The following is a 27,849-nucleotide window of genomic DNA, read 5'->3' as shown; positions in this document are numbered from 1 at the left end:
AAACAGAGAGGCATTATATTCCACTCCCACGAGCCTGTGGGTCCAAACTGGGGAAATGGGGCAGGGACCCCCAGTGCCCTGCTCTCGGTGGCTGCCCGAGCATGGGGCATCTCGTGGGAGATGCAGCGCCAGCAGCAAGCGGAAGCGCAGCCGCCGGGACAGGGTGAGAAAATGAGCTGCTGTCATCACGCCTGGACAGAGCTTATAGCTCCTGTATTGACAGCAACGGAACAATGTGTCTTTCTGTGCTGTGTGGTGGGGGCCTGAACTGAGCTAGACTCATACTATAACGCAGAGAACGTCTGGCAGCTCCCCTTCACCCCTCTCTGCAGCTCCTCCAGTTCCTAGATGCTAAATAACTGCGCCAATTCAAGCTGGAGAGATTAGATCGCCCCAGGGGTCCGCACAGCAGAGCCTACTTAACACCAGCCAGTAATCTGGCATTATGCACTCCTTGGGACAGCAGTCTATAAAAACACAGGCAGAGTGCACTGACAGTTTCCGCAGGCCAGTCTGTGTGGCCAGGGTTGCCTGGCTGAGCTGTTTCCTATTCTGCCCAACCTGCTCCTGGGGTGAGAATGGGTTGTTTGCGTGTACAGACAGCCATGAGTCAGAGCAGCCTTGCTGTCACCCATGCTCAAACTTCACCTCTTTTCTGCCTGATGGCTACCACAGCCTCCTAACCACCTCTGGGGGCTGCCCACTGACCCCATCCCTCTCCTCCCGCTGACTGTGCTGCATAAAAGCCCCCCAAACTGGGTCTGCTGAAACGAAGTCGTCTGCTGTGTCTGACCCTCTGTATTAATCAAGGAGATGCTGGAGGATATTTTGCTTGGCTCCGTTGCTCCCTCCCTGCTAAAAGTGGATGCTGCCTCGTTATCTGCTGCACTCTTAATGCGGTGGAATAGAAAATCCTTCGGCGATGCCAAATATAAAGCAGCCGTTGAACCGTTTCAATCTGTTCCTCGCCAGACACAGCCCCCAGCGTGCTGTCGCTGCCGCTCATGCTCTCCCTTGCTGTGCTGGAGGCAGAGCAGAACCTCCCCGGCCCCAAGCCCTGGCATATGGCAAAGCCTGGAGCAAAAGCCCTGGCACAACACCGAGCTGCAGTGCAAGGGACACAACAGGCTCCCGTAATGTGGCTGGAAGCCTTTGTGCAGCAGTGGGTCTTTAAAGTCCAATGGCAGTGCTGATAAGGCAAAAATGGGCTTTGAATTCTAAATAGAGGCAAAACAGGATGCTTTACATTAAAAATGAAAAAGCAAATCCGTGTCTCACAGGGTCATTAGCATAACTTCCAGGATGCAGCGTTATCAGCACTGCTCTGATAAGGTGAGGAATGTATATATGACGAGGCTGACTCCCTGGGCTGTGCTGTGGGGCCCTGTAACACACAGGCTGCTATTTTTGCTTCTATTCCATAGTAAAAGGCCCTTTCCTAAACAAGGCTATTGTGCTCCAGGAACAATAGTACCGTCTGGCTTATACTAATCTTTACGAAACACTCTGAGACCTCCTGTTGAAAAGTCTTACAGAGAAAATAGGTATTATTGACTCCCACTTTGCCTGCGCCACTCTGGGTGCAAAATGCACTCTGTAATACTGTCCCTAATACATCTGATCAGAGGATCAGCCATTTGCAGACATTCAGCAACACTAACTTGCTGTGAAAGATGATATTGAAGAGGCCTGCAGTCTTAAAATAGAGACTTAAAATTTCCAGTTTATGTCGTGTTATTGTGATACGCCAAGCGTGAGATCCCAAATGCACCACAAATAATTGGTGGTAAGCTTTTATTCTTCGTGTCCCAGTCTTTCTTCTGCTCAATTTTTGTCAATTGTTTCTTGCATTCTTAATCATTAACAAGGAAGGATAATGCATGCAAAGACTGTGGGGTAGATACTTTTCCAACCAAGTGACAGCAGACCCCAGAGATAAGTTTTAGCCTGCAGAGCAGATTGTGAGTGACACCAGGCGCCTACAGCCCCCGTGACTTGCTGAGCTGCTCCTATTACAGACACGAGAAGGCTTTGACTTACTACCAGTGAAGTCACTCTCTTGAGGAAAATAAAAACCATTTGGTAATGATGAAGTATAATCAACATTTAAAAAACAAAATCATTTAATTTCTAATTCAGATTATTCTTATAGGAGTCATGAGAGAGAGAAGGAAATATCAAATTCTTGAAAGACATTTTTCTCCCCATACTCCAAAGCAGCCATCTGGGACATACATTCATCAGCTTGGGCTGGGGCTGGGTGTGTTTCCAAGACATTCTTTATGACAAAAGTAATCTTACATTTGACCGAGAGTTTGATGAGCGTGGACTTGATTAACTTGGCCATTGCAGTGATGGAGGAATGGGTCTGTACAGACAAGAATTCCCTGTTCGGACTTTTAGAACTGACCTCCAGTGAGGATGGAGACAGAGCAGCAGCAAATGCATTTGTACATCTCACCTTGTCCCCATGAAGCTCTTCAGAGCATTTGCGAGATGGTATGGTTAGGTAGTTTACCTGAGAAATGAAATTGAGGCTGAAAACAAAGCAAAACGAAAAATCACTAATTCTCAGTTATTGGTATCATTCATCAGGCTTGTTTTTTCCATAAGGATTTGTCCTCATGTCCTATTGAGAATGAGTAATTCCTTATCTTCCTCATATTTCTCCTATGTATCTAATGTTGCTTATGCAATCGCTGTGCTAGCAACTGCACGCTTGATATTCCTGTGATCAAAATGGGACCACAATATGGGAAATGGGATGGCAGTACCTCACAGAGGCAATTCAAAGACAGAATATGGGATTTGTATGGTCTGTGAACTGGACATGGGACGGTTATCTTGTACGAGTACTTTAAACACCCACTTCAAACCAGTGCAGAAGTGGAGGGCTCCTCTCCCAGCCGATCCAGCCACCAGGAGTGAGTTAGTCCTGGACATGGGCTGCAGCCAGCCCCGACAGCGGCTGTCATGGAGGGTATGGGACAGACATGCCTGGAGAAGACAAATCTCTAGAAAATATTTAGGAAGTCTTCAGAAAAATACTCTGTAGGAGGCTTATGCTGTCTGAGGAGAGCAAAGCAGCCAAAGCCAGGGTGAGGCCTTCACTTTTTCCATCCCCAGAGCCAGCCCACTGAAAGCAGCCCAAGGGCCCCGTTTTGTCTTGCTGAGATGCCTCTGAGCGGCTGAGAGCTGTTTTGCCTCTGTGCTGAGCTCTTTCTTGAGCATTTCATCAAACCCCAGACCAAAGCTGCTGCTGACAAATTTCCTTTGATGCTGCCACCAGGCTTTGAGACCAGACCAAGGCCGGTGCCTCAGTCCCACCCCACAAGCTGTCACATGAAAGTTGATTGTGGTCACTGAACCGATAAGGCAAAGCCTCAGAGCATCTCAGGCTCTCTGCAAAGCTCTTCCCCTTTAGTTATGCCTGTCTTTACTGTCAGCCCTGTTAAAATAACCAGTATTTCACTCCTTTCAGGGCAAATTTTAATAAGGTTAGGCCCCAAATTGAAACACCCGTGTAAGTCTGTGCAGGAGACTTCCAAACTTCACTTCCGAAGTGTTGCTCTTGCTCCCAAATCTGTTCCTGACCTCTCTACATTTATTTCATGTGGGTGTGAAATTCTCTTTGACCTAATTGCAATTCCCACTTGGATTTTTGGTGCTCAAAATTTAGAGGTAGAGGTGCTGAACAAAAAGTGTGTCGGATGCACCATGGTCACCTCTGCCTGTCAGAGCAGAGACGAGCAGACAAGGGCTGCAGGCAGCAAGATCATTTTACATTTAAGCCAGTGTTTAATTCTCCTAATAGCACCAAGATTGCAAGAGCTCAGAGCCTTACACCAAGGATTAACAGCCCTCCTAAATATAGCCTTGTTGTTGCAGGGAAGGTAAAAGAACAACAGAGTCTCTGAGAACTGTTCTTGAAAAACATTTATTTCTGTAATGGGTTTATAGCGCTGACTTCCAAGCCTCAGTACAACACAGTTTTCCCCCTATGCCTAGTTCAGGGGACAATTACCTTTGATGGAATAAAAGAAGCCCCCAAAACAACCAGTTTGGTACCGAACAAACTGTGCCCAGGTTCTCTCTGAGCCTCTGCTGTTGAATTTTCATCCCGAATGGGACAGAGCTGCTCTGCTCCATCCCTCAGTTACAGCTGCAGGGTGGTTCACTACCTGAAGGCCCCAAATAACGAAGATGTTGTGTTTTAACTGCAAAAATGGGGGTCATAGGCAGAGAAGGCTGCTAGGATTCAGCTGCTGCTATTCTTGCAGACATTTAAAAAGGAAATCTATGCGTTTCAGTTTCACCTCCTGAGCCCCAGCATTAGGAAAGTCAAATACAAACCCAGAGACCGATGTACACAAAATAGTGAACAAATGTCCAGACATTTCTAAGCCCCCCAGTTTACTGTGCCGTGACACCTCCAAAAAAACAACAAAACCCTCACATTCAGATCATGTTGGATCTTATTTTAAAGAGGGAGGGGTAGAGATGTAGCACATAGCATAGCAACTGTCAAGCAATGTTTAAGGCAATTTTATTCCCATTTATTAAGAGATGATTTTAGTTTGTTTGTTCACTTTGTGTTTTAAGCTGCTAGATAGCATCTGAGCTGGACATTTAAGCTTAGACAATTTAATCAAAGTTGGAGTGCACTCAATTCAAGTCGATCTGAGCCTAGATCAGAAAAAAATATTCTTCCCCAAAATATCAGTGAGAACAAATTAAAACAAAAAGAAAATAATGGATGTTCACAACTTCCCCAAAACTTTCTCCCCTCAGAGACCAGGTTGAGCCCAGCTAAACACACACACACATGCATGCAGACGAAGAAGGACACAATGGCAAGCTGCTACAAACACAATGCTGAATATGGACCAAAGCAGAGTGAAACCTAAATTCCACAGATGCGAGAACATGGACAGAGTTATGAGTAAAAAAAAAATGGGGGGAAAATCAGAACCCCAGAGAGGGATGTTTCATGAGATGGAATGGAAAACAGAAGTCCGCTGTACGCAAAGAAAGGGAGTTCTTAGATGCACACACAGAAAGCTGGGGATTTCAGTTGCCTCATCTCTCAGTTGTGTTAGTTTGTTGTGCCTTCCCTCTCCCTTCGAGATCCAGGTGATGGTGCCAGGAGGTTCCTGCATTTACTCAGTCTGTGCATCGTAATTTGCCCCCCCTGCTTTCTTCAGCTCATTCTTGATGTAATCCTCATCCAGCTCTTTGTGGTCACTGATCACAAATTCTTTGGCAAAGTTCTGCAAGAGATAAAGAAAAAGACTGTTTAAAAAGAGGATAGTTGTCCAAGTACTCATATAAAAAGGACAAAAGGACTTATCCTGGAGAAATTTCATGTCCACTACTACAGTCACCATCTGCAAGGCCTAATCCTGCCCTATGCAACAGCAATTCCTAGTGATAAATGCCCAGGCTGGGCTATGTCAAGCTTCCTAAGTAGTATGGAAATTAAAAAGCACAGAACTGTGGACCTTGTAGCAGCCACAGACCTTCAGTATGGTTGTGGGCAAGTCACAGATCCTGTTGGTGCCCCTGTCCTTTTTCAGAGCTCTTCTAAAAAAAGCCAGTGCTATAGTACACTACAGTAGTGTACTGCACAAGCTGGTGGGAGGATGCTTTGATTAAAGACGGAGCAAGATGCAGACAGTACCAAGAGCAAATACATCTACTTCAGCAGATTTACTGACCCTTCCTTTGAGCTATCTAATTCACATCATGGCCAAAACCACGATGCTGCGCTTAGACAGGCTTTGTTAATGGGCTTCAGAACGCTCTGCGGTCTAATGATCGAAGTGCCCTTTAAGGACACGTTTATCAGCACACTTGTGTACTGCAGGGCAGCTATCTAGCTCTTGGAATGCTCTTTGCAACTGATGTGAGCTGGGCAAGCCCTAGGCAGCATGCTGTAATGTGAGGCTGGAGACAGAGAAAACCTTTCTTGAAACAGATCGCTGTGAATGGGATCGTGCAGAGCCTTTAGGGCACTTGTCACCACGGTGTCACTGCGGTCAAGAGTTCGCTCCTTCATGTCCCTCCCGCCTCACAGCAAGGGTGCCATGCATGCGTGTACACACTCATTTAAGCAAACATGCACATTTGCTTCTTGCTTTAGCATTTTCCTTCACTTCCTAACCACAACTGAAACCATTTCATGCATCTTTCCCTTCCCCCCAGCGCACAGCATGAAAAACACAAGCACCCATCGCTCTCTACATGGCCAGGCACCAACAGCTGATGACAAAACAAAGGGAAATCCCTGCAGCCCTGCTGTAGCATCTCAGGGAAGCAGCAGCACCGGGCTCTCTGGGCAGGGAGAGCCCTATAAGGTGGCAGAGGCTGCCTGGCAGAAGGAGGCGATGTGCTGGGAGATGCCATCATCTTGTCCGGGTCTCCCCAGAGCTGGAACAGCCCCAGCACAACGTGGAGAAGGGATTTCTAATTGGTTTCAGACTCGGAGCCATGGCAGAGCTCTTTATTTGGCAGCGTCTCAAGGGTCTCGGTTTGGGATCACAGTTGGGTAAAGGAGGGGGTGGGGAAGGATTCAGCTTGAAAGAGCCTCAGCACCTCTTTCATGCGGTGGAAAAAATGGAAGGGGGAGCAAAACGGCTCCCTCCCCCCCGCCAGTCTCCCAGGCTGCAGCTGATCCTGTTTCACACTGTAGGAAATCCTCACTACTGAAGAGTTGCTCCGGGGGAGGAAAAAAAAAAAAAAAAAAAAGCTTATAGCAGCCAGGAGGAGCCTTGTCTGCTCTGCTTTCATCCGTGTTTGGCTTTGCTGGGGTGAGGACAGACAGACATTACAGGCACTCCTCCATGTCATAGCAGAGCTCAGGGAAAACGGGAAAGTGTTTCTCCAAAAAAAAACCATATATATATATATATATATCCTTTTTTGAAATTGGAAATAGAGGCAAACCCCCGAAAACATCAAATTTGGTCATGCTCACAAGTCTGGAGCATGTGTCTTCCTTCTAGCTCTCCTGTGTGAGATCTTTGCAAAGCTCAGCTCTTGCTGGGACTGAACCAATGACTGCCACCTATGTGGTGCTCACCGAGGTATGGGGCCCCAGGATTTTTGAGCTGAGCCTTTTCAATTTCTTCTCTATGTATTAACAGGTTTAAGAAAACTTTCACAGCTCAGGAAACACAGGTTATTTGGGACTAGGTGACTTCAGTACTAGTCTCTGACTTGGGTCAGTGACAATTGGGTCAGGCCCATAAAGTCATTTCTGAGAGGGATTCCACAAAAAATGTGATTATTTTATAAATGCAGGGAGGGTTTCCTTCAACGCCCAGTCTGCAGAATCAAGCTGCTTCTGAAATTAAAACTGCAAGTCCAGTCATGTATTAATAGCGGGGAACTAAATTACATGTGCCACAAAGTAATTACAATTACTCAAATGTCTTCTCAACTAGACAGCTACCCAGATGCTTCCTGGGTGATGATCTGGGGGCAGCAGCCACTATTTCATGTCGACACCCCTGTGCCACCTTGCAAAGTCTGAATAATTTCCCCCTCGCAGTTGGCCAGATGGGTTATGTTCCCAGCCACTCGTAAATATCCTCTTAGCTGACCGGGCCACCCCTCGGCCAGATTCGTACCCTCGGCAAGCAATCTGGGTCACTGCCATAAATAATTCCAGTTTATTCCTTTCTGTTGGCAGGTGCTGTCAGGGACTTCTTTGGTTCTTTGCACTGGTTCTCACCCACCACGATATCTTGTCAAGCCTGGCCTCAAGGACAGGAGGTGCTTCAGGTGAGTTTGCTGCCTGGGATTCCTGATTGCAGTATCCTGCTTGACCTTTCCTCAACCATATCTCCTTCATCGCTCTGAACTGTCCAAGCTCTCTGGCGTTGAGCTTTGTGAAGACTTCAGGGCACAAATCATAAGATGAAGGGAGGAATATGTGTTTTAGAGACAGTTGAAAGCATCTGCTGCCTCCTGTGCCATCAGAGCAGAAAGGCAGGAGAGACTGTGGCTCTCAGATCAGGGGATCAAACACTTGTGATCAACAGCACCACTTTGCAGTCAAGGGCCATCTTACCCAGAGTTCACTCTTTCCTTGTCCCTGCTGAAACTGCCAGAATATAAAACAACTCCCAGATGATTTAATGGGGTCTGATGTTCGCTAAACCAGGCAATGGTCTGTATTTGGCATGACTGTCATCTGCAATTATAAATAACTGATCATACTGAAATGGCTCCTGCAAAGCACCAGGCAAGATCGGTGCTTCAAATTGGCTAACAGCGATGGCAACAGGCATCCGACTTCAGTCAGATTTCTGCTCTACCATCAGATTTTACTTATGACTTTTCTTTTTGGGGTGGGGAAAGTCCCCAGTTCCTCTTCTCTCACACACAGCATTATCTAGTGCCTTTCAAGTCAACTGCAGAACCCTTACAGCTGCCTAAGGCACGGTGCATAACTGATGCTTGAGCCCTTACTTTGCTGACAAGCATCTTCATTTTACCTCCTCCACTTCCTTTTCTATTCTCCTCCCCCAACCCCCAAGCTTTTTACAACCACTGCAAGCCCTGCGAGTGAATTCTGCCCTTTGTATTCATACCAGAGCCACCAGCAGCCTACAGATAACAAAAACAATGATGCCATTTATCACTCCCATTTATCACACAACAGTAACCAGAGTCTTTGCTTTGCCTCTTCAGTCATTGAATGCAACGCAAAAAGTAAGGTTTACACATGGCTCTTCAATACACCTATCTAGCACACGCTTCACCCTGTGCCTGAGTAGAAAAGGGTCATAACTTTGTGATCCAGTCCTCTGTGTCAGCCCCCATCTGACACTATGGAGACAAAGGGCTCCAACCAGACAGGCCAGGTCACAGAAACAGAGCCTGCATCTCTCCCTGGGAGGCATGAAATTTGTGCAGCCTTTCTCTTCCAGACAAGTTTATGGAGGAAAAGAAAAGGGTGGAGTAGATTTTCTGCCTATTCCAGGCTCTGAATGTTTAGCATATGGGGCCATAAAATTTCCCTAAGCTGGCCAAGGGAAAATCTGCTTGGTGAAGATACTGTACCAAAAAGGTCTAGAGAGGCCCTTATAAATCCCAGCATGTGCAGGCCTCGAGCCAGAAGGAAAATCCTTATATCGTCTACAGGCACATGGCTTCTTAGCAGCTAGGGATGGGGCCAGGCAGTCAAGCAGCTTCTTGCTGTTTTTATTTATACTGGGCCTTGCAAGGGCCTCCACTGATGTTCAAACTCCTCAGATCCACTGTGCTTACAGTCCCTACTCCCATCCATGACATCTCCCATTTTTCTTTTCCAGCATGGTGTGAGTCCTAGAGCTGGGGCCACGGGGAAGAAAGGACACGTGCTCTGGCTGCAGCAAAGGTATGTACTAGCAGGGCTTCCCTAAGTGCAAGGACAGCTCTAAAGTGACAAGTGCCTGCAGCAATACAGCACCACTGCCTTGTACTCTGGCTGCACCTAAACTGAGATCAGCTGGCAGAGTCTAAGTAAAACTCCTCTTTCCCACTAAACTCCCTGCCAATTTTTACACGCACCAGTTCCAGCCACTGGGAGAAGCCAGCCCTAACCTCTGGCAAACATATCTCACAGGAATGGGAACTGCATTTCAGCTGATCTGCAAATTCTTCCTATCTTGATGCATCCCACTGGGAAAGTCACAGGGCTGCGTTTCAGATGTGGGGTGATGGGAGGCTGCTTATCCTGGCCGAAAGATATGACTTATAAAGTTACCGCCCTCGCTAGAAAAGGAATAGGAGTTCTTAATTCAATATCCATTTGGTATGGTCATTACAGTAAACCAGAATAGGAAAAACTGTCAAAAAGTACAATTGTGTTTGCCTTCCCAGCAGAATCTCACTCCCTGTCCTGAGAAAGGCTGTCTTGAAGCCAGTATAGCCAGTAACACATGAGTTTGATTTTCTGACTGCTTCTGCCAAATCTGTGAAACCTCTTTCTGTTTGGGCCATTGTACTAACATGAGAAACTCAGTGTACATACATGGAGTTACATATGTTGTATCTGCCCCAAGACCAGGGACAGTAATCCCATAAATCGGTCCTTATGAAGGAGCAGCACCAGTGCAGTGTGGAATCCAAGGGGAAAGAGAAAGATCAACAAAAAGATCTGACCATGAGCTCCAAAGCACGAACTCAGTAAACTTGTTGACATCACTAAAGTCAGGCAAATTCCTCACCAAAAATAATAATGAATAAAATGCCACAAATATTTGCCTACAGTAACGGAGCTGTTTTACCCTGAATAAGATTTGGCAAATAATAGAGCACATGATTTTGTGGGGGCAGGAGTGCTGAAGAAAACAGAGAAGAGCCAAAATTCACGGAAGATAAGACAAATGGGCAAGGGTTGGTCAGTTCCTTTGCTGAGACAGCTCTGCAGGGGAATTCAGTCCATCAAGAACTGAATTCCCCTGAATTCCTCTACACAGCCTAATGAAGGGTTAAAGTCTCCTGGTAGGAAATGCTGTCATGAAGGAAACAAGTTCTCAGAGGGGAAGCAGCACTCAGAGGGAAACAAAGTCCTGCTTTCAGGTCTTCAGCATTTACATCAACAACAGACCCTGGTAGCACTGATTGCCTCCCCCTGGGAGTGCCTGGGTTTGTCCTTCCTCGAAGAAAAGCACCGTAACCTTGTCCCACTGCCTCTCCTAAAAGCGAATGGGACTGCATGTTGTGAGGCCTGACTCTCCTGTACTTAAACCTCACAGCTGCCAGGTTGGACCTCGCAGGAATTTTTATGGCTGAATTGAACCTCACGCCACACTGATAACCACACTGAGCAGCTTACAACAGCCTTGGTTTCTGGGCTCCGGCTGACCTATCTGTGTCTCCTGGGTTTCTGGGATAAAGGAGGTCAAAACAACAGCCCTCAGAGCTGAGAGAGTCTCCTGGATAGATTTGTACTAATGCTGAATGAGCCACAGCTTGTGCATATAAAGAAGGCAAAAGGCAGAGCCATGCTTACTGCCAGGGGCATAAAAGAGGAGTTTAAGACCAGCTTTGCATGATTTCTTTTACAGCCAAGTGAAAAATATGCCCAAAGCCTTTCTATTCAGCTGGTATCTACTGGCAGCTGCATAGGGCCTTGGCATGACAGCAAGTGGCTCACAGAGATCAAATCACAGCTGTGCAGAGGGCACAAGGGCTGTGGGGTTGGCTGCACGTGTGGTTTACTGCAAGCCTCCACCAGTTAACCCCTGTGCACAAGACAGGACCTGCTACTGCCAATGGCAAAACTGATGAAGCCTTTTAGTCTAAGTCATCCTTGACTTACTGTTTCATAAAATAGGTTCCTCAGCTGTAAGTGTAGACAATTTTAGATCTAGGTTTAGACTGTACCCCAGAAATGACCTCCCAAACATCTTAAACCATGGTCTGCAAAGCACAGGATGTTGTATGCTTCTGCTCCCAGCACTAGGCCTGTACTTGGCCTAGGCAGAAACTCAGTGGAGAAAAGATACTGTATCACCTTACTCCATGGTTCCACTTACACAGGAAAGCCTCCACACATCAATACCTAGCCATACCCTTAAGAAGTTATAGATAAATACTTTTCTCCGTCCTGCCCTTACTTTCAACCTGCTCTCAGCTGAACTGCTTGGGCCAAGCCTCAGGCTCGTCCCAAGACTTCCAGCTGAGGTGAAGAGGAAAGGATGGAAAATAAAAAGCTGTGAAAAAAGGTTGCTGAATGTTCCTTAAATGCAAAATGCATTTTTTTTCTCTGCATTCCAAAATAAATGCAGTAAATGAATAACCCACTTTCCAACAACATTAAAGAGGTAATAAGGATAGTCCCAAATAAGAAAGACCTGATTCTCAACTAGTACAGAACAGGGGAACTGTACCTGATGAGATGTGTCCCTATAATTTTACAGTTATTACAGCTAAAAATCAATTGTCCTTTCTTCCTGAGAGATTTGCTGTCCCCCTCCTCCGATGACTGGCTGCATTGCTTCCCAGCCACCTCCCCATAGATTTCACAGCATCCCCCTTCCAAGGGACGAATACAAAACCAAGGGCAACCCAGTTCTTCTCCATGCTTTATAACATTTCATCCTTTTGTTCAAAAGCCCATAATCTACTCTTCAACAGTTAATATCCCTTACGTTTTCCTTACGGCAGATGCTTCTGGGGGAAAGTTAATAATCACCATGTGTGAACGCTCTGTATTGTACAGATGCAACATGGTGGGTTTTGCTTGCTAGGCAGTATTGAAGTGTCTCGGTGGAAGAACAATGTCTGTTGGCATTTGTTCAGGTTTCAGCAGAGCTCAACTGTAGCTCATCAATGTGTCTACAACGTATCAGAGAATATAAAGCAGATCTCCTCTCACACAGGAGCTTTGGTCTTGTATAAGGAGCCGCAGTTGGCTTTTGCAAACATTACAAGATAGTGAGCATCCTTCAAGTTTCATGGAGGGCTTCTCAGTCTGAAGAACTGTTGTTCTATAATCCCAACCAATCTCTTCCATAGATCATGAAAATCAAAGTCATTACCTGCTGTATAAATAAGTTTCTTTGTGCCACACTTCCTTTGAAAGACAGCCATGTTGCACAGAGTAAGTGCACCTACGGGTCATGCACATAACTGAAACTGCAGAGAGCCAAATTGTATGAAAAATCTAGTTTCTCTTCAAGATTTAAAAACAAACAAAGACAAATCTCACTTTAGGGTACTGCTTATTCCAAAAGATAAACAAGCACTGAGTCAGACTGGTAGTTTATCATCACAGCAAACGAACTATTTTTCTTTGTATAACCCACATCTCAAATAATCCCTGTAAAAATCAGAAACAAGGATGACTGGAAATATACTTTGGAAGATGAAGGTCAAGTGAACTAGTAAGAGAGAAATAGCTCTGGGATAAATTCCCTCAACTAAACTGCAGGACTTTCCTGTCCTCCTTTATTTTGGCTACCTGTAAGGTCACATGCATTAGAAAAAAAGACAATAGTACTGCTTTTATCCCACTCTACTGTGAGGGTTCCGTTGTTGCATGTATGGATAGCTATCTTAGTCGCTATGTACTAGGATTACGTCATACATCCTTTTTCCCCTTTACATTGGTTTTAAACAGCCAGCCACTAACTTAATTTGCATGAAAAGACTGCCAAAGAAATACAAGTTACTATCTAGCCTCTCTTTGTCCACAGCATCTTGGCAATAGTACGTTTGTCCTGCTACACATCTCTACAGTGATAAAAAGTGAATTAAAAATGTCTTCAAAGTAGAACTGGCTTGACCTGTGCCACAGGCTGATCTGTGGAGTTTCTGCATAGCTATCCAACAATATCCAAACAGGACATGCTATATTCTTTCATGGTCTTGTAAGATGCTCACAAAGACATCTGTATAAATAGTCTTAATTTCTCTATAACGAAGAAACTTTCCTATGGAGAGGTCACTGTTGACCTTACATTCAGAAACACTTTAGAATGGGTTATAGACACGGTTGCTGAATAAAAGTGTACAACCACATATTGTTTTTATATTTTAGTTTAGATTAATTGGAATATGAAAGCTTTTAAGTAACAGCCAGGAATGGTTAATGTTCCACCGGATTATTAACTTGCACAGGCTACTAATCAAACATGAAACAAGTGGAATTGCAAATAATATGTAGCAGGCCTAAGAGACAGATCTTAGAACAGCAGTTGGGAATGCTATTCAGCTCCACAGGAATAAACTGTCTAAACATATTTTAAAAAATCTTGGTCTTAGTGACTCTTACATGAGTCATTCATTAGTACCCTATAATTTCATCCCCAGTTGCAATAACACAGTTTCATCTGCCTCACATGAACAGAGACTTGCTTTTCTGTCTCTCAGGTATCATCATGGGAGTCTCTGTTCAGAATGGCCCCCGCAGCACAGTTGCCATTTTGAAAGACTTTGTTATATTCTTTATGCTCCTTACCTAAAATATCTTCTGTATCATACAAATTATCAGTGTGTGTGTGTGGGGGGCTTCATTCTCATCCTCCATATTGTCTTGTTGCAAGATTCCCAGCACAGCAAAAGACCATTTCTCACGCATTTAAAAGCTGGCCCTAGGTTTCATTGAAACAGCTAACCTTGCTCTAAAAACATCTCCAGAATAAACATGTTAAACATTAGCATCTTCTCTGTCTTGTCAGCAATTCTTTGTACCCTTCCACAATTCGTGTCTCTCATGGCAGTTGTTTGTTTTCCCTTGCTTTGACTGAGCTTGGAGCCCAACAGAGTGAGCACAGCTCAGCAAGCCCTAGGAGGCCTCAGCAGAGTTAAATGATGTGCTTGGGACAGACAAATTCGGGTGAAGCTCTTCCAAGGTGTGCAGTAAGCACATTTATCTTTTTTGCTGATACGCCCAAGGCCAAACAGAAGACTATTCAAATCTAGTTAGCTATTAAAAGCTGTTAGTTAATTGGTACTGATAAGGACTTCAGACTCCAGTTGATTTTCTCCATGAATACATTGTGCAGAGACAAAAGGCATCGAGAGAAAAGTTCACACATGGGCGTGGATTTTTCTATTTAATTTTACCTGCTTAATTTAATAGTGCCTTGTTCCTTACCACTCAATGTTATATTATTATCATATCAAGGAAGCAGATTGGAAACATCTTAATGATGACATGGAGCAGAGTTCATATTCCCTCCTCATGAAATAGTTAAGGAAACCTTAAGCTCAAAGGTGCTTCTTTATGTCTGAGTGCTCAAAAGGCAGATATTATGTCCTCCTAGTAAGAAGACAGGCACTAGGAAACTGTCTTCTTTTTAAAAGATTAACCACTAAGATGAAGGATGATCCAATCCTTCTCCCTCTCTCACCTTCTACCGATGTTTGTAGAGCTAAAAGCAATGAGAATTGGTGTTTAGAAGCAGAAGGAAATGGTTACCTGTACTACTTCTTTGACCAGAGTCTTGTCAGTCCCAGTTTTGGCTCTCTGCAGGCCACTGACATCCTCTCCAATCCAAGTGATGAGGGCAAACTTGACTCGCTTGCTCATGGCATCGCCAGTGGTGAATCGGACAAAGCCAAACAATCGAACGTCATCTGGTGGGACAGAGCAATAGGGGTAAAGTGATTAACAACAGAAACATCCCTGCCACACTGTTCTCCGGGGTAAGACTATTGCTCCCAACTTAAAGACCAAGTCAAGGCACTGATACTTCATTATGATAGCATTATTCTAGACTAACAGGGCAATACAGAGGCTCTGCTTATCTGTTCTTTGCTGGCAAGGTACACGTTGCTAGTGTTGGGTCTGCTAATTCCTGGGGTGCTCCAAGGGACTGGGAGGAAGCTGGTTCTGCCATGCCACGCTGCTGCACTGCTAGAAAGTCTGGAAATGGCTCAAATACAGTCAACTGGCAGTCCAAGAGCACAAAGCTAACCCCAGTTACACATTCAGCCCAGGATTAACCCAAGTTACACATTCAGCCAGATCACCAATCTGCATTCAGGTCACTGGTCAAGAAGGGAAGAAAGTGATTTCCCAGCCTCCCTCCTACTGGATAGCAGGTTTAGGATCACGTTTTGTAAAATATACCCAGAAACTGGCCATGGTGCAGATCTGACCCTTTCCCGCCTTCCCTTCAGCAACATTTCTGCCTCACTTGTAGTATGAGCTTACATGAAGGAGACGAGGAGAGAAGAAGGAGCAAAAGAAAATCTGCAACTGCTCCCCCAGATGTGCTTTTCTATTCCTTCCTAAGCCCCATAGAGAAAGACCTTGGATTTTAAAACTGTTCTGATCTTTGCTTCACAGCTGGTTTCTGCTATATCAGGCCAGACTAGGCTTATTTAGTCTGGCCATATGTATAAAAACCTTGTAAACTCCTTGTCTCGGGGACTTTGTTCTTTCACTGCAGGGTGACTCATCACCCGAGGCAGTCGGACGCCTTCATAATCACTGGCACTTGGAAATTGTGTGATACCATCCTCTCATATCCCCAGCCCCGGTGGCAAGCAGGATGCTGGAGCCTTCAACCAGGATTGTGCAAAAACAGCAGAACAGATGGACAGTTGTGCAATCGTGGAATATACCTAATCATAGCTACTTCATCTGTTACAGGCCACTCAAGACCTTTTTAATGAAATGAGATGACTCAAAATAGAAGAGCAAGCTTGCTGATTGAAAAGAATCATGTTAATTCTGGTTAATGCTTGTTGTGACCAGTTCAAAATGTTGCCTAGCTCCTCGCTGTCTTGACTACTGCTGGGTGAGAACACAGTCTCCAGGTGTAGCAATGTCTGCCAACATCCCTTTCCTTGGGTCCAGCCCCTGGAGCTCCAGGGAATGAGGAAAAGCAGCTCTAAATTGTGGATCCCTAGAAAATATGCTGCTAGAAATCAATACCAAAAAAAAAAAAAAGAAAAAAAAAGGCCAAAAATGAAATGTTCTTATGTTCTTTAAAAGCTCATATATCTCTGAGATTCTTAAACACTGTGTTTTGCCAAGGTTTCGGTAAAGACAACTTCCTTTAATGAAAGATGTCAAGGTTTAATGTTTAAAAATAAACCAAACCACCTGTGTTCTTCCTATTTTGCTCTCTAGATATTTTTTGCTACTGACAGGGGACTACTGGGGAAAACTGAAAAATGTATGTAGGGGTCTGTGAGCCTGTAAGAATGTTTAAAACAAACTCCTCTAAAGATCTCAGATTTGAAAGAAAGAAAGAAAGAAAGAAAGAAAGAAAGAAAGAAAGAAAGAAAGAAAGAAAGAAAGAAAGAAAGAAAGAAAGAAAGAAAGAAAGAAAGAAAGAAAGAAAGAAAGAAAGAGATCTGATTCAAAAGATAAAAATCCACATGGATTTTCTGAAGGAGAATAAAAGCCACGTGTATCGACAGCACAGGCAAACAAAACTTCTCACTCGTACCCTATTACCGGCAAGTAGAAGAAACCCACGGTGAGACTCCCATTACTGACAGTAAATCCTCTTGCTAAGATTGATTAGAACAATAAATGAACTGACAGCCAGGAAATACCAAGGTGAAGAGAGACAGTAAATCCCCAAACGTTACTATTAACAGTTCTGTGGAAAAAAACCTTGCTTTCCCAGATCTGATGCTAAAGGAGGCCACGTTTTGCTAAGAATTGTACTGGGGTTCCTATGGGAACCCAGTGCTGGAAGGCACTTTAAGGTCATCAAGTCCCGGCCCCTACAATGCTGTAAGTGTGTCGCAGCCCTTCTCGTGGACTGATCACCTCCCACCTCGACTATGTAGGGTCTTGATCCCTGCTCCTTCTTCCAAAAACTATCACAAATTCTGAGGGCTGCTTTGAAGGATGCCCCTTTGTAGTAAACATAATGCAAAAATATAATGAATGTGAAGAATCCCAAGCTTTTCTGCAGTGTTTTCTCAAATCAACACATAAAGGAGTTTGAAAGGATTTATCTGCCAGCATGAACCTCACTTTGAGGTGAGCCCACAGATGGCTGGAAGCAGGTTTCTCTTCCCAGCAGAACCGTTCGAGTGCTTTCCCGTCCTGCCTGAAAGCAGCCTGATCTACAGCAGCTCTGAGAGCCAAGCCCAGCAATTCCCATGGGCTTTTGCCCATTAGATCACCTAATGCCCGGTGACTGAGCAACTCTTACCTCATCTTGTCAAGTCCCACAAAGTTTAATGAGCAACTGAAGGTTAGATACGGGGCTGAGTCACCGTCTTTGGCAGAATCTACCTGGGGCAGGTCTACCTGGAGGGGTTTCAGAATGAGTCCAAAGCTTGTTCAGAGCAGTAGCAGGATCAACACTGCCAGCTTTCCTCTTTCACAGCTGATCAGCTCTGCCCTGCCACATCACCTCACTACGCTGCAAGTCCTCGATGCCATCAGTGCCAACTCTGCAGGAAACCCCAAGGCATCAATATTCTTCCTTCTGCCCCCAACCCCTTTCAGAAAGAAAACCCATCACTTACACTGGTTTTGGGAATTTGCTGGGTGTTGGGGGTTGTCCAACAAATCATAGGGAGACAGCAGATTTCCTCTGCAAGAGGAAATCCTGCCTCGCTCTACACAACCAGCTTCCTTGTCACTAAGCCATGGGTTTCAGGGCAGAGAGAATCAATTAATAATATTAATAGAGCTGGGAAACAGCAGCTTTATTTGAGAAGATCTCACAAGTTACAAACAGCAGAAATTAACCTTAATTCCTACTAATATCACTATTCCCCTAAGTGTTGTAGAGCAAGGCAATAGGGCTATGCAAACAATTAAAAGTACAATGAATGCCTTAATGAACATCACTTAGTATTTTTCTCCAAAGCTCTTACTTATCAGTAGGCAGGATTTCCCAAATATACTGATTAAGCTGCCCGTGGCTGTCAACAAAGCTTGATGCTGAGCTGCAGAGATTTCCTTGATGGAATTTCTTATTTTTTTCATCCACTCAAACCCTTTGTTTCAGCTGTGCTAAAAAATTTCCCATCGGATTAAAATGCACTGACTCATCAGTAAAAGAAATTAGCTGCGAGAAAGAAACACACCATCAAATTTTCACGGTTCTTTGTCTTTGGGCTCTGAACAACCAAGCCAGAGACGTGCCAAGATAAGGCCACTGCTCTCAGCATCACCTGCCTGCTAAGTCAAGGTCAGATACAGCAAGGTAGCTCATAGCAAGGTCTGCTTTTGTGGTCTCCCCAGCACTGAATTACTGATAGTGTATGACAGCTTTCGTGAAGGATTTATTGTGTTTGTTTCAATTGTATTCATTTTAGATTCATTTGCCAATTTTCCACCTCTTCAGTCACCCTTTCAGCCACGTGGCTAAAAGCACAGACAAAACCATCCCTACCTCTCAGCATGCTGTTATTTCCTTCTCTGATGCTGTAAGGAAGCCTGTGCACCTCTGATGATGCCCTGCACCATGCAGACGTGTCATTAAGTCATCTAGGACAAACATGTAACCTTTGACCACAGGACCGTAACCATGGGGGCTGTAGCTGGGGCAGCCACCCATCTCCCTCTCTGCTATTTCAGCACAGAATTGACCCAATGAGTTGCTCCCACCGAAATTAATGAGAATACTCCCTAAAACCAACTCCCGTTCATTGCTAGGGACATCCCCAGCCCCAGCTGGTGGCCAGGAGCTGGCTGGCAGACACGTGCCATGCAGGCTCACAACGTGCAAAGAGCACAGGGAGGGCAGCATGGCAGGGACACGCTGCAGACAAAGCCAGTTTCAACTTCCCACAGCAACCACCGGCCCCAGGTCTTCCTTTAAATAGATATTAAGGGAAAGCAGGCAAGGCGAACATTAAGGAGGAAAAACAAACCCAGTAGGAGACTGACTTACAAGGCCCATTTTAGCAACTTAAGATGCTGCCAAGTACAGATAAGCACCTATCTCATTATATGGCCTTGCGCATTTTTACAAATCTTTTCTACAACCTAAGGTGCCAAAGTAATCTTGGTGATCTGTCTCTCAAGTCTTAGCTCCTAAATTTTATATACAGGCCTGGGTTTACTGGGCAATTGTCATGAGCCAGAAAGATCTTGCGTTTGTATTAGAAGCTCATTTTATGTCTTTTTTCTTCCCAATATTTTATGTCAACGAGGAATGATTTTATAGGGTATTTATTTCAGACCGAAGATGTTCAGCTCTTCCTCATGCTGAATGCACTGTGTGTTTTTGGTCTGATCTTTGCAGACACATGAATAACTATCCCGTTTCATGCTGTCACTGCAATTATTTATCTGGACTGAGGCTTTCCCAATAGAAGGCTCATTATTTCTTTTGTCAGAGATGCGTTGAGAAACAACTGTTCACATGCAGCATGGGGAGGAAGCAGTCAAAAACAGTCTTCCAGCCTCTCTGCTACTTCTTGACAGCATGCACATGGAAAATTAAATAAATAAATAAAAATAAAATGAACTACAGCCAGAGACAATGCAGTGCTCTGTTGCTTTGTAATCTGGAAACTGAACCCAGCTGTCCAGTGCAGTCAGGTATTACGGATACACACGAAAGTTTAGGCGGATGTTTTTGACTGCTGAGTTACTCTGATATCTCAGTCAAATGTACTCTTCTCAGCAGCAGCATCGCCAGCCCAATTATGAGACTTAGAAAACAACAACAAAGCCCAAGAGCCTTGACATCCTTCCGTACAATAACCTTCAACTCTTATCTGTGTTTCTGGCTTCAAATCCACCAGCTCAGCTTTTTGCTTAAGAGCGTGCTCACGGCATGTACCACCAAACACCAAATTAAAGCTACGCCTGGAGCCGGGCCATCCTCAGAGGCAAGAGCTGTAACCGTGAAGTCAAATGGATCAAAAGCCTTGAATTAAGCCCTTGTTTAAGGCAGAGGTAATCTGCGCTGTTAAGCCCAACCAAAACAGTCCTTAGCCAGAAGACACAGGGGGTGTCTACTCTGTGTTTAATGACCCTGACACAGTTAAAATGTCCTCAACTTACGGTCTCCAGACTCTCTGGGTCAGACAAAGGCCAGAGCAGTCACGAAGGGTGGTCATTACATGGGGCTGCAAGGGGAAGTGCCATCGGCGGCCTCCTTCTAATCTCCTAACAAGGACTTCACTATGTCAGTGGTTTAAACCAACCTGATGACTTTGTTTTGGAATAGGCTGGAGGAGAGGTGTTCAAACATCTGGGATGGCCTTTGGAAGGCAGAGAAGACTGCTGCCTGAGGGTATAGCAGTGCTGCAGCCTCCCAGCCCAAATATCTCAGTCATGCTGAGGCTGGGCACAGCCCTTGGCATGACACTCACTGATGTGCCAAAGTCCATGGTTCAGGCTGTGTTTGCAGCACAGGTGTAGTCCCTGGACCCTGAACAGAAGGGCACTGAAAATGCTTCCCTTACCACATTCAGTCACAGTCTCCAAACAACGGAATAAGGAAGGGAGACTTTAATTACCCAGTTCCTTAAGCTCTTCTGCTCGTACACAAAGCTGGGCAAAAAGATTAGGAAGAAAAAGCTCTGAGCCCCGGATGCATGACGTGGTTCTGATGCATGACACACACCTGGGAATGGAGCAGGATGGGCAAGGAAACCTACACAGAACAGACCAGGTATGGCAGCAGTCCCCAGCTCAGGGCATGCACCTTACTGCATCTCGACCTGTCCTGTGCTTGTTGGGCTGCAGACCATGGAGCCTTGCTGCAGGTTCACAGAGTTGGCTTCCAACATGGTCTTTACAAACTGCTACTTCCATTAAAAGAAGCAATTTTAGGTAATTTCTTACTTCACCCTTTGTCCTCAACCACTTTTGCTCCCTGAGGAGGTTTGCAGAATCGGTAACGGGCTGGGCCATGGTCTGCATGAAAAGGGTTATGCATGGGGGAAATCAAACTCAAAACACACCTCTGCTACCAACAACCCCCTGCAGCCCTTCCCAGCCTCTGTCACTGCACAAGACGGATATCCACCACAGGCAAATGCCTTCCCAGCTGGTACAAAAGCCCTTCTTGGTCTCCGAGCCACAACAATTAGTACACGCTGACACCGCCTGCTCTGTAATTTAATGCCCCGGAGGGAAGCAATATGTACAGCACACCAAAGGTGCTTTTAATAAGAATGCTTATTAGAGAAAGCAGGGGACACAGCTGTTTGCCACTCAGAACAGCACCGAAATGGATGGTGCAGCGAGTGGAGCAGAGCAAGCCCTGTCTGAGGGGCTTGGTGCCGCTCTGCACGCTGAGGTTTTCCATTCCAGCTTGCGCTCTCACCTTCAACCACCAAATTATGCTCAGCTTCTACCAGAGGCAGCTGCAGCACGCTGTGGCTTTCAAGGCAGTGTTTTTCACAAAACAGGAATTTGAAACAAGGAAGGAAGTTTATTCTGATGTCGTTTTTTCTTTTTTTTTTTAACCTTTAATCACAGTTTCTGAAGCTGTTCGCATTGATAGCAGCCCTTGTTCCCTCCAGCAAAATGTAGAAGGAGATGAGATAGGACCAGGAGGGAAGTGATGTAGCAATAGGGAGGAATAATATTTAGTAGCTCTTCCCATCTCTTCCTACTCCTTTTACTGACTCTGTTTCAGCAGAAATATTCCAAGCAGCTCTACTTCATTTGGCACCTTTCTTCCAGATGGGAAGCCAAAGCTGCAACTGCTGGCATGAGCCTTGGATTTTGACCATGGCTAGTGGTCCAAGTGAAGGGCAGCTGCACGGATGGAGGCACCAAAACTCGTGTCTCATCCTTCCCCAACCGCTGCCCTTAATTTGTGGGTGGGGTAAGATCCTTTCTGGCACTCAGCCGGGAGCCTGGTACCTGAATTTCCCTGCTCCTCCAAGCCTCAAGCAGCCAGGCTCCAGAGGAAGGTTTGGATATAACCTCTTGCTTCTGGTCTGCCAAGGAGCAGCCCATGCCAGGTGCATGAGGAAAGAAGGAAAGGAAGAGAACCAAGCAGCTATGAGGGACTTGGCTCCACATCAAAGGCTAATAGGTTACTTCTACCCCACTGATGCCCCTTATTTAACTCTTCGCTTTCCATACTTATGCCTCAAACATGCGGAATTTCCTTTTTTGCTGTAAAAATGCTTCAGTACTCAGGCCAGCTTGCCCCTCTGTTGATATAAAAAAAGTTTCCTTAAACTCTTGTCTGCTTTAATACCCTATTTTATTAGGGTTTGACACATGCAAGCGTTGGCAAGAAAACAAAACTGGCCATATTCCAAAGTGCAATATGTGCCTTCAATAGCTGTTAGACGCATCCTACCCAACCCAACCAGTGACTGCTCTCTGCTCCTTATCCACTTGACAGAAGTATTCCATCTGCTGCAGAAGGGACAGGAACTGTTCCTGAAGAGGGTACTGCTCCAGAACAAACATTAAATATCAGTTCAGACAGAATAAGAGATGAGCTCCTTAAAAATAAGGAGAAAAAGTAAACAGGGAAGGTTCCTCTGCAAGCCTCAGATGTCTGGACACAGTGGAGATATTATCCCAGACACAGGAAGAGACAGAGAACAGGGCACTGATGCTGAAGCTGCTGACCTACTGGGAAAACTACTAACCCCCCAGATAAAGTGGGCAGGAACTTCAGAAGTGCAGAGCCCAAGGTTTCCCGGTGTGCTGGGTAATTGCTGTTTGCCTCAGGTTGCACATGGAGAGAGATGGGTGGGAAGGAGTTTTTGGGGTACAGGTATCAGCACTTCTGACATCACCTCTAGGAGGATTACTTTCAGTTCTGAGGTCCCAAGAGCAGCTAGAATCGAGTAGCTGTCTTAATCCTGGCAAATGTCAATTTAACCCACTTTTAACCCAAATTAACCCACTGCAAATGTCAGAGCAGAGTAGTCTCAGCCCTTTTGATTTAGTGACTCCTTTCCAAAGACTACAACGTATTTCTCTCCTGTGATATTTATTGACTGCTCAGCCCAGCCCTGCCCTCATTAAGTTACTGGAAGTCCTCCTCTCCACTCCATAAAATAGAGCTGAACCCTAGCACTGGAAAGACCAACTGGGACAGGCACCAGCATCTCCACGGATGTGGGGCTCTGACTGCAGCGCCTCCGGGGCTCGCCACACCTTGAGAAGGGAGAATTGCTCAACACACAGTTCCTTTACAGTGCAGACACATCACTCAAGAATTACAGATTAACCATAACACTTGGCTGTAGAAGAGCTGGATGAGGGAGGCAGGCTTTGTCAGTTATAGGGCAGTACGAGTTACAAAAGCTTTATACCTCATATCACTTTGCGATATCGTTAAGCAGCCGCCAAGACGGGGAGAACCACACAACCCCCCCCAGAAGTTATTCCGCGAGAAATCAAAGCGCGCTTTTGTATAAGACACATCAAAAGTCAAGATCGGATGAAGTTAAATATTTGCCCGCTTATTTTCGTTCTCCCCAGGCTTTGTTTCTGCTGTTAATCAGCCACATCCGACAGTTAAACAATCAGCTGCCACGTTTAAGGCGAGGGCCGCAACTGGTGCGGTTGTGCAATGCACGGCGGCGATTGTTCCCGGGCTGTATTGTTCCAGCCAGCCTCTGCCTACCCGCTCTCACGTTTCACGTTCTTAAAAAATCTGAGCAACCTTCTGTCCGCGGTTACTTGAGCACGAGGAGCAGGGTTTACAGAAGGATTTTATTGCGGAATATTCTGTGCGGCTGCGTTTTTCCAGCCCCCGAAACGGAGCGTTTCGCTGCTCTCCAGTGAGAGGCTGTGCCTTCGAACTGCAGTGCCGAACAATGGGAGCCTTGCTAAGCCAGCCTCGGCTCTTGTTTATAGCTGGGAAGGAACAGCAAATTGTGGAAAGGGGGGAAAAAAAAAGCCTGGAGGACCTTAGGGCTAGGGGTGAGACAAAGGACTGCAAGGACTACGGACTTGAGTGAGTTGCTCTCTGTGACAGCAGAAGACCCAGCCGTGCAGGACAGGGCACGGGGCAGCAGCGGCGGCACAAATTGCAGTTTTCTCCCCCAAGTTTTCCCCCATCTTTTCCCCCTTTGCCCTGGGCAGCGAGGAATGCCACTCGTGCCAAAGGCAGCGAGAGGGAGCTTACCTGTGCACTTCCTTTTGAAGGTTTCATAGTCTACCCCTTGGTCTCCGGGGACGATCGTGGAGCCGTTGTACTTAAATGTCACCCTTTGGGAGAGGGGAAAGAGAAGGGGGGAAGGAGATGTTTAAAGTCAGCCTTTGGGGATGGGGAAAGGAGAAGGGGGAAGGAGATATTTAGGAGAAGGGAGGAAGATATTTAAAGTCAGCCTTTGGGGATGAGGAAAGGAGATATTGAGGAGAAGGGGGAAGGAGATATTCAGAAGTCCGCCTTTGGAGATGGGCAAGGAGAAGAAATGTAAAGGCTGCCTCTATTATATTCCAAGGAAAAACCCTTTGGAAAAGGGAAGGGGAGGACGGGGTGGCCCGGGGGCAGGGGACGAGGAGCGGGGCAGCAGCGGAGCACCGCTGCCTTTGCGGGAGAGCGAGGGGGTGCCCGCGGCTTGGCCACCTACCAGTTCACCTCGGTGGCATCGTCCCGGACGAGGTTGTACGCCTCCCTGCACGCCTCCTTGTCGATTTTGGTGGCCATGGGGACGTCTTGGAAAAGGGGGAGGGAAGGGGGGGGTTGAGGGAAAGGGGGGTGGCGGGCGGGGAGGCGAGGAGCTTGGGGCCCTCCGCCGCCGCCTCTTGCTGCTGTAGCACCGCGCAGCCCCGCAGCGCTCCGCGCAGCGCCCGGTCCCGATCCCGGTCCCAAACCCGGTCCTAACCCCGGTCCCGGCCCCGGTTGCTGCTGCTGCTGCTGCTGCCGCCCCCGGCCCGCCCCCGCCCCGCCGCCGCCTGCCAATGGCTCGGCGGCCTCAGCCCGGCCTGCCCCCGCCAGCCCCGCCCGGGCTGCCCGGAGATTGGGGGGGGGGAATAGGGGGAAAAGGAGGGTTTAGGGGGATGTGGGGGGTATGGGAGGAGGGTTTAGGGAGATGTAGGGGGGTATGGGGGGAGTGGGAAGTCGTGGGGGGGTATTGGGGGGGTGTGAGGGGGGCGTGGAGGGGGTGTGGGGGGTGTATGTGGGGGTATTGGGGGTGTTGGGGGGGCGTGGAGGGGATGCAGGGGGTGTAAGGGGGGGATGAGGGGATGTGGGAGGTCGTGGGGGGTTATGGGGGTGTGAGGGGGGCGTGGGGGGGATGTGGAGGGGTATGGGGGGCTGTGGGGGGGTGGGAGGTGTGTATGGGGATGTGGGGGGGTGTGTGGGTGTACAGGGGTGTGGGGGGGTGATCGGAGGGCTGTGAGGGGGGTTATGGGGGTTATGGGGGGTATAGGGGTGTGTTTTGGGGGGCTGAGCGCCTGCGTTGGGCTCGCCGCGGTGATGCGCGGTCCGGCCGCCGCTATTTTGGGAGCCCGCCGTGCTTGGCCAGCCCCCGGCGGCAGGAGGAGGAGGAGGAGGAGGAAGAGGAGGAAGAGGAGGGAGGAAGGAGAAGCTCGGTGCGGGATGGAGCCGGCGGGGGGCCAGCGGCGGCCCCGGGCGCGGTGCCGCAGGAGGCCGGGGGCTGCCGGGGGCTGCCCGGGGGTCGGGGCCAGCAGGAGCCGGGCCGGGGGCTGCTGGAGGCGGGGGGGCATCGGCCGGGAGCCGGGGGCAGCTCCGTGTCTGTCTGTCTGTCTGTCTGTGTGTCTGTCTGTGTGTCTGTGCGGCCGGGTCCCTTTCGGATGCAGCGATCTCCCCCTGCCGGGCTCCGCTCCCAGCGCTGGGGACTTAAAAAAAGAATAAATGCACCCAGGCGGCGTCAGCCCGCTGCTGGGGGATGCTGAGCTCGAGGCAAAATGATGAGCTTTGTCTGCTAAGACTGCGTCCACAGAAGCAGAGATGGGTCCTTGGCTTAGCAGCACGCAGCTTCACAGAGATGTCACCAGATTTTGTCGTGCCCACAGATTGGATTTACAAAACAAGTACCAGGGTACACCTTAGCAGGCTTCTGCCAAAACCTGGCAGGCTGGATTTTTGCGATTTTAATAAAAAATGCATCCCGTGGTTAAAAAAATATTGCTTTTATTTCAAAGTTTGCAATGTGATGTTATTTCACAGGAAGATGTTGAATGTATGGTTTGTACGTGTAAAGTCTGTAGAGTTAGGAAACCTCATTACCACAGTTACTCCGTGCTTCCAGAGACCTTGGGGAACAAGATCACCGGTGCGTGTGTTAACTGTAAGATCCGTCATTTACTGCCGCACAGCACGAAGCCCTAATCCTATGGATTGTGTAAGAAGCAGGCAGCCTCTTCCAGAGTCCCGAATGACGTTAAGGCTTGCTGTAGCATCAGGGCCCAGAACAGGAGCTTATTGCTGCAGTGCCTCCCTGTGATCGAGATGAGGTCACAGGAACAGAGAAATATTCCTGAAGTCAGTACAAGTGTAGGACACAGCATCTGCGTGCATCACATAGTACCTTTGCAGACTGTAGACTCTAGATGATATTATAATCACACGTTAATAGGTCTGAATTTCTATTGATTTTCTTTTGGAATTGTCTTTAGGAACACTCTTTCTTTTTTAAAAGCCTTAATGCTGACCATTATCTGCCTATTTTTTTTTCATAGTCTGCATTTATCATCCTTTGGCACCACCTCACTGCTATTTATACCTGTAACAACTGCTGGTTGTCCTTGTCTCTTCTAACTTGTTCCTCAGCTCCTGATGTTTCCTAGGGGAGAGGTGGGTGACTGAAATGTCATTTCCCTTAGAAGGAGAAAAGCTCAACCTCTTTCAGGCCTCTGTGACCTAGTAGCCACAATGTTCAAATTGCATTCATTAGGAACTTTGTGGTTCATGCTTTTAAGCGACATATTCAACCCCCAGAAATGCATGCCTTCCTTGTGGGACCAAACCTCTTCTCTGCTTTTTTGTCTCTGACACATTGTCATTGATTTAAAAGAAGCACATGGACTCCCTCCCTCCAGCTAGCATGAACTGCTGGATAGGTGGACTGATGTTCAGCTGAGCAAACAGGATGGCTTTGCTCAGCTGTGGTGCCCTGGGAGGTCTGATGTTCTCCTGTTCATTCAGGAAGAGGCAGCTATGAATTTACAGATCACAGTCCGCATTATGGTTGACACCAAGGTAGCTTTTTTACTCAATCCAGGAGCTGAGGAGCTTTATCCTGGGCCTCCACGGTTATGAGGGATACAGGAGAGACCAAAGCTACCAGAAACACGTCTGTTCTTCAGAATTGATGATCCATTCGATTAGTAGAAATTCATCATCATCTCTGCTTTATCTGAGATAGGTGAAGAACCATCAGAGCTGGCTGGACACAACTGCCCCAGCTCTTGGAGTAGCCTCCTGCAGCAGAAGGCTGGATGACGGCACAGTAGGTAGAGGCACTAACATCCAAGGCAACCCTAGCGCACTGCTTGCTTAAAATGCCGCTGCTCCG

General features: G+C 46.8%; 1 protein-coding gene across 1 annotated transcript; it reads right to left on the bottom strand.

The window, feature by feature from the left end:
- Positions 1 to 3,954: 3,954 nt before the first annotated feature.
- COTL1 (coactosin like F-actin binding protein 1) lies at positions 3,955 to 25,233 on the bottom strand. The gene is made up of 5 exons (XM_084294400.1): positions 25,195 to 25,233; positions 24,940 to 25,024; positions 24,492 to 24,574; positions 14,921 to 15,078; positions 3,955 to 5,270 (listed from the first exon to the last, which is right to left on the bottom strand). Exons 2-5 carry the CDS (start codon positions 25,014 to 25,016, stop codon positions 5,160 to 5,162), a joined length of 429 nt encoding a protein of 142 aa, XP_084150526.1. The 5' UTR covers positions 25,017 to 25,024; positions 25,195 to 25,233; the 3' UTR covers positions 3,955 to 5,159.
- Positions 25,234 to 27,849: the final 2,616 nt, after the last annotated feature.

The sequence above is a fragment of the Netta rufina genome (assembly GCF_964035555.1).
Source record: "Netta rufina genome assembly, chromosome: 13".
Classification (NCBI taxonomy): domain Eukaryota; kingdom Metazoa; phylum Chordata; class Aves; order Anseriformes; family Anatidae; genus Netta; species Netta rufina.
This window is presented reverse-complemented; position numbering and strand designations above follow the sequence as displayed.

Coding starts and splice junctions, on each gene's coding strand:
- COTL1 (XM_084294400.1), bottom strand. CDS start 25,016: ATGGCCACCAAAATCGACAAGGAGGCGTGCAGGGAGGCGTACAACCTC. Junction 24,575..24,939: donor GATGCCACCGAGGTGAACTG/GTAGGTGGCCAA, acceptor CCTCTCCCAAAG/GGTGACATTTAAGTACAACG. Junction 15,079..24,491: donor CTTCAAAAGGAAGTGCACAG/GTAAGCTCCCTC, acceptor CTGTCCCACCAG/ATGACGTTCGATTGTTTGGC.